We start from the raw sequence: 6,831 nt of genomic DNA, 5'->3' as shown, positions 1-6,831 counted from the left end.
GCCATGTGTTGGTTCTTGGAGCATACAGTGCATGTGACATAAAACACACTGGTGGAAGAAATTAAAAGTTCACACAATACAAATAATTGTGTACATTCTATCCTGACTTTTCACTTAGATATAAACTTGTAAAGATGCAATGATTTTTATTGTCTGTTTATCTAAGACATACAGAACAATTGAAAAGTGGTTTCTCTTTCTCCAAAGATACGTATTTAAAGATACAAATTAAATGCTGTAGAAAATACATTTTAATATATAAAATCACCTCTTAGGGCAGGAGTCAGTGCAGCCTCCATACCACACAGGACTCTCAATGGTGCCCTGGTAGAAAGAGCACATAAACTCGTGCCCTCCCTCTAACATAACATTTAACCTGAGCAAAAATAATAAATGCTTATTTCAAGGTATTGTCTCCAGATAGTTCTCCTTGGATTCACAGGAGTGCATGAAGGGCTGATTGGAGGAAAGCCCATGTTATGACAATGATATTTCATCACAGCGGAAAATCACCATCACACTGACAACATCTGTATTAAAAAAAGGTTCAAATATAGAAAACCCTGGCAGAGGGAGGTCTGGGATTATAATATGAAGGTCACAGTGCACAGAAAATAATGCCTCAGAAGAGTCAGACAAACCCATAATGTTTGTGTTTTGTCATTTCAGAAGCTACACATTCTAATTAACAAATTTGCGGCCTCAGCTAGTTTATTACCAGGTATTTTGCATAGTATTCTTTTTTAACTGAATCAATCAAAAATGATCTGGTAAAGAAAAAGAAAATGACCATTATGATTTTAATAATTTTTAACAAGCTGATACCGGTATATGCAAATTGCCTGGTTAATAGGAAGTTAGTTAGTAACATTATTTGCCTAGCACCTTCCAATTAAAGTAAAGTCACGAAAGGGATAAAACAAACTAAAAACATACAATGATGGCATATAGTAACACAATAAAACAAAGTCAAACACAGACAAGGAGAACATCATGCAAAGGCAAGTTTACAAAGATGGGCCTTGAACTACTTTTTGACTTATTCCACAGAGTTTGCAAATCACTGTGAGGGAACCCCACTACAACACCAGAAGCCTCCTCGCCGAGGGACAGTCATTAAACCCAGCTGGTCTGAGGACCTTGGAGACCTAGGGCTGCAGTAGATCTCTCATGATGACAAGAATCAAAAATGTAGGCTGAATTTTGCAGAAAAAAATTAGAATATGTAGGCCTACATGAGCTCTGTAAGGTGTTGTGGTTGACAGTCTTGCAGCTGGATGTTGGACCACTTGGTATGATTAGTGAGTGAGATAAATTAATTAAATAAAATAAATACGTTACTTATCAAAAAAGTGGATAGACAGTGCAGAACCAGTCGTGTTTCCTAAATAATGCCCCATATGTTGCAGTACTGGCTGCTGCCGGCAGGGGGCTCCCACTGCCCTGTAATGCTCAGCCGTGTCACTCAGTGAGTGAGACGTTGAGGTCAGCTGACAGACAGCAGCCAATCACAGAGCGAGGACAGACTGAACCGCCTTGCAGTGTGGTGCCCTGAGAGAGTTGTCAAGGTTTTGGTTGTGGAGTATCCGAGAGGGGAGCAAGGGCGGCTACGGTTGTACAATGCCGAATAAAACGAAAAAAGATAAGGTGAGTAAATATTTCTAAGAGGTTTATTGCGCTAGTGAATACAGTCCTTATGAGGTGCATTTGAACGTATTTACTGGTTAACCGGCCTCACCCCAAGACATTGAACAGCACCCAGCGCAGTGTCCCATCCCATTACCGTTAAGTTAGCCAACCAGCAGTCATCACCAGCTAACCGCTAGCACCTGGTACGTTGTGCTGTATTATTTAAATAACGCGCCGTTAATTAGCAGCGAGATTGTTTACCTGAATGCACTGGTTCATCGTGTGTAATGTGTACGTTTTTGGTGTAAATGTAAGCACTCTGTGTCATTCAAGAGCTGAAACCCGGGGAATGTGTGAATGGTACTGACTGTGAAGTAACGTTAGCTAGCAAGCACAGGAGACTTACCAGTGTGTTCAAACAGGAGTGTGAGACAGGGGTGGGCAGGCGTGCTATATTTAGCCAGGATTGGTGCGCGGCGGGCGTTCACTGATAGACTGCTGCTTATTGATGTTGTCAACCCACTTATCCGCTAATGCCAAGTCGGCCTAAGCACTTGAACTTTCTCTTACAGGAGTCTCCTAAGTCTGGCAAAGTGGGCAAGAGTGGAGGACAGGAGAATTCAGAGCATGAGGTAGGCTAAACCAGGACACCTAATATACACTCCTTGTCGGGGGGACAGTAGGTTAGTCCTCTGTGTGATACGGATGTTGCATTGTCACTGCTTGAAGATGGAGAGCATGGTCACAGAGATAATTGGTCAACACGTCCAATCCCTGCATATTATTCACAGCAGACAGACCTATTGCTGTGATTCTGGGGAAGGTCTAGACAAGATGATGCTCAAATCATGCATCAGAGCTTTAATGTTTTCTACCTATGATGGAAAATCTAGATAGTATGGCAGCAATCCTTGTAGCTGAAATACAGCCTATATGGCAGATATTGCACTGGTCACTTTTGCTTTCCATTTCTATAAGGTGGATGATGCAATGTTTGTTGGGTCTTCTACCAAACAAACATGTTGTCTGTAGAGTATGATTTGTTGTCCAGGGTGCCTCTGTGACACAACACATTTAATGCTGAGAATGCACAACACGATGTCACTCGTTTTACCTTCTTTTGCAGATCCTGTGATTTGGATGTTGCACTTCTAGGTATTTCAATTTTGATAATGTTGGGATTAGCCGCTTAATCGTGCAGCCCTGCTGTCATAAAGCTAATATTGTGTGATTTTCATCAAAACAGTCAAGCGTGGTGTTGATAACTCAGGTAATTTTTTTGTTTTGGCTGTAGTTAGTGCGGTAGTAACTGTATCCTTTCCACCCTGCTCTGTAGTTTTCCATAACCAACAAGTGCTCAGTGAGTGGACCCTCCCCTTGGCCTGCTCCTGTGAGACAGGTGGGGAGGTGGTGCACCTGTCATGATATAAAACAGGCACTCACACAGAAGACAGAAAACCCCTAAAGGCTTGAAAGGACAAACCCCTCACACATTTTGTCCTCATGAATCTTTGACTACAGTTTAAGTGGAACTAAAATCCCCCTGACAGCACACAATCACTGCTTTTCCCCTAAGTGTTGTTCCCACAGCGATATTGAAAATGTATCAGATTCAGACCATGCTGAGATATGTTAGTAAATACATCCCTTTGTGATGTCTGTGACAGCTGTAATCCCATGTAATGAGAGGAATCACAGATTTAGATGCCTGGTTTAGGCCAGTGGTGCAAAGCTACCATGCCTGCACTACACTCATCCAAATCAGAATTTCATCCAGACACAATACTGTCGATATCTGGTTGGTTTGTTTTCTGACCTCTCTTTGGGAGTGCAGCGTTCATTGATAGGACATGGTTGGTTGTCCTGGCATCACAGACCTCTCCTGACTCATGCTGCTGTTTGTTCATAACCTGCTGCTAAATTACTTGGAGATGATTCACTTTAGGGAACTAGCAGCAAGTCAGTGCACTGACCCGTCGCGTTGCCTCTGTTTGCATTGTATTTTATTCATCTTTCATAATTTAAATTTCACAAATCAGTTACCATTAAAATGTAGAATTTCTATTTTATTGATCTAATCATCAAATTCAATATGCAGTGGATCATCCTGTTGCAGAATTGTGTGCCTTTGGGCATAGTGCCTTTCCTGTTACTTTACTGGTACCCACCCACAAGCCATTAGGCAAACGATCTCCAGAGAGACCCAAGGAGAATATTCTCAAACATCATGGCTACTTCTGTCAAATACGGACAAAGTGCACTGGCAAAGAGCATTGCAGTGTCCGATCCGATGACTTTTTTTTTTTTATTAGGCTACATCTGGTGCGGGTAACACCTGGTAAGGCCAACTGACCAGACTGCATAGCAAACTGTTTAACATTGTGTTGATCTTGTCATAAAACAAACATCTGGTGTGAATAATGCCGTCAGATTATTGCTCTCTGTGGTCATATACTGCATTTGTAAAAGTATATGAGGCCATTCAATGTGACCAGGTGCACAGCATGGCCTAAATACTGTTTCCTCGTGATATTCAAAGTAAAAATGCAACTACAAATGCATCTAATAGCAGATTTATATTGATCCATAAGGTTTCTTTTCCTCTCCATGGGTAATAATTTGAAATCTTGCTGCACCCATTCAGATGACTTTGGTTTGTACTGGTTGGAAAGGAAAAAGGAGTATATTAATATTCATATTGTAAACAGTATATCATATTGTGTTGTCTGTTGTTACACACCACACAGTTCACTGTAACAGAAAACAAGTCTGTTTTTATGCTCCCTGTTTTGGAACCCACATATTTTTTTATATCACTTGTAAGTATCCTCAAAGCACATGCTGGAACTCTGTAGCTTACTGCTAATTAGATGTGAAGGATTTAGATAAATCATCCTTTTCCTTCTGTCTGGAGCTGTGGTTTCAGCCCCCTGTTTGCTTCCTGCTGAGTAATAATCCTGCATGTGTGTGTGTGTCAGCAGCAGCCATGTAGCAGACCTACCAATGCACCAACCTTGTGTCAAACTGAAACAGCTGGGCTCCAAGTCGCTGTGGTTACTGTAGTCCGCCGCCCTTCCTTTTGTCTCATGTGCTTCTGGTAATCAGAAGCGTCTGAAACCAAAGGCAGCGCCGGCCAGCTTCTACACTATGACATATAGGAAGGCTTCATTTACTGGCTTGATAACAAGCAGCTGTGAGGCAATGCAAATCATAGATGACAGATGTTTCTACTTTGCCTTAATGAATTTACAAGTCGTTAATTCCTATCTTGTATTACATTAGTGTGTAATCTAGTTCATAATAGAGGCCAGCTCAGCTTTATTTCCCACTTTACTCGACAGCTTGCTAGTGGCCCAGCCTAAGCGCCTGTCTTGTAGCGCTGCAGACCGTGGGCCAAGTTTAGCTGGGTCTTAAATGAATTTGATAAATCTCCTGTGACTCAGACCGACACAGCTCCACAGCTGCATCTGGTGAAATAAGCTCTGTGCCATCAGGTGTGTGTTGATGAATGGATCCCAGCGGGCAGGTAGGACCAGCTGCGAGAAACTTGCTACATTCAGTTGTTCTCACATCAGGTTTTATAAACGCTTGTGTTTTTTTAAAGTCTTTGTAAACACAGCTGGATAGCTTGATGATTGGAACCAGAATTATTATTTTTCTTCCCAGATCAATGTGCTGTTGTAATGTCTATAGTGCATTAGGTGAAGTGAGGTTCATGACCTTCGTTATATAATGCACGACACCGGTCTGCTGAGCAAAGCTGACACACTGTATATAATTACAATACCTGTTTAACGTATGGCAGTCAAATAGCTTGGCTGGTGGCAGCGTGCACATAGTATTATCAGATTCCTACAGAGGGACTCACTTTCACACTCTCCCTCACTCTCATTAATGTGGCTTCTTTTTTTTTTTGTTCTTGTTTCAGCAGAGCTCGAACAGGAAGGCTAGCAATAGTGTTCCCCCCACCACACAGCTGCTAAAGGGGAAACAGCCAGGTTCCCAGACACCTGTCAAAAAGGACAAGAGGCAGAGCTCCTCTCGCTTCAGCTTGAGCAACAACAGAGAGCTGCAGAAATTGCCAGCGTTCAAAGGTAATCTACCTGTGCAACCACTCAACCCTGTCACCCAATCGCTTAATGAGTTAGCTCCCCCGAACTGTGGCTTTGGGTTCGTTGGATGTTGGTTTGACTGCATACTCACACACGCTGCACTTTAACATTAGGTTTAGAAGTTGTAGTCAAATTCTCTTCATGGCAAAACTCATCAATTCAGAATGTTTTGAAGCCTGTATTCAAGAAGCCGTACGCGGAGCAGAATTTTCCTTCGTGCAGGAGAGGGTGCGCAAGTTCCCTGTTTGAGTTTAATATGCTGGAAATCCCTGTAATCTTGACAAAGATAAGTGCAAGCTTTACAGACAAATGCGTACTTCCAAGCACAGCACGCACTCCGTTATTTACTCACTGTTTCCACTCCGAAATGTCTATGAACATCACCCTCATTTTAATACCAGGCTGAGCATGACATTACGCAATACAAGGAAACAAACAGAGGACATAGATGGCATGGACTTTGCGCTGGATTTAACCCAAGTGTCTATATTTAGTGGTAATCCAGAGATAAAGCTTTAATTCCATGGTCCTTGTGTTTCAGGATGCTGCCAGTGGCCAGATAAGCACTGACTGGCAGCTAGAGCACTATTCCTTCTCTCTTCTTTCCCCTGTAGAGGAAAAAATGAATGATGGATTTTTTGCGGATGTATATTGATGTTTACTTTAATGTCTAAGCCCCCCAGTGCCAGCATAGCACCAGATGGAAAAGTAAGGAGTGGCCACTGCTGTTAGGCCTCTGGGTATATTGTCTATGCATGTCTCTGGGTGGTGCATGCATGAATACACACAACAACGCTGTCCGCTGCCTTTCCCCAGCTAACCACCTCACTTTGGTGGTGCACTGAAAGCAAACAGCCTTATGGGATATCAAGTGGACATGCATTCAAATACACATTCAGTGCGTTCACAGGCACAGCTAAGTCGAGCTATGCTCACAGCTCGATTTGAGCGTCTCGTCTGACTTCTGTCCTCGTCCCAGTTTACATGCAACAGAGAAAATTGAATAACTGTCGGTCTGTGTTTCAGCTGGGTTAATACGGCCCCCTGACCTGCTGACTTTTCACCTAGCAAAATATTGTATATATGATTT

At 42.5% G+C, this 6,831-nt stretch overlaps 1 protein-coding gene across 4 annotated transcripts in view; it reads left to right on the top strand.

Annotated features, from left to right (window-relative positions):
• Positions 1–1,487: 1,487 nt before the first annotated feature.
• ppp2r5cb (protein phosphatase 2, regulatory subunit B', gamma b) overlaps positions 1,488–6,831 on the top strand; it is a 36,500-nt gene continuing 31,156 nt past the window's right edge. The window contains exons 1-3 of one of the 4 annotated variants that reach the window (XM_085771770.1): positions 1,488–1,647; positions 2,202–2,261; positions 5,558–5,723. In XM_085771770.1, coding sequence (XP_085627896.1) covers positions 1,621–1,647; positions 2,202–2,261; positions 5,558–5,723 — 253 coding nt within the window. In that variant the 5' untranslated portion in view covers positions 1,488–1,620. Of the gene's footprint in view, positions 1,648–2,201; positions 2,262–4,936; positions 5,156–5,557; positions 5,724–6,831 lie in introns of those variants that run through there. The other 3 variants (XM_085771771.1, XM_085771772.1, XM_085771773.1) reach the window with 3 other exon arrangements.

This window comes from Trachurus japonicus, chromosome 24 (genome assembly GCF_045865225.1).
Source record: "Trachurus japonicus isolate A0001 chromosome 24, Traja_1.0".
Taxonomy (NCBI): domain Eukaryota; kingdom Metazoa; phylum Chordata; class Actinopteri; order Carangiformes; family Carangidae; genus Trachurus; species Trachurus japonicus.
The sequence above is the reverse complement of the archived record's forward strand: the minus strand, read 5'-3'. Positions and strand labels throughout refer to the sequence as shown.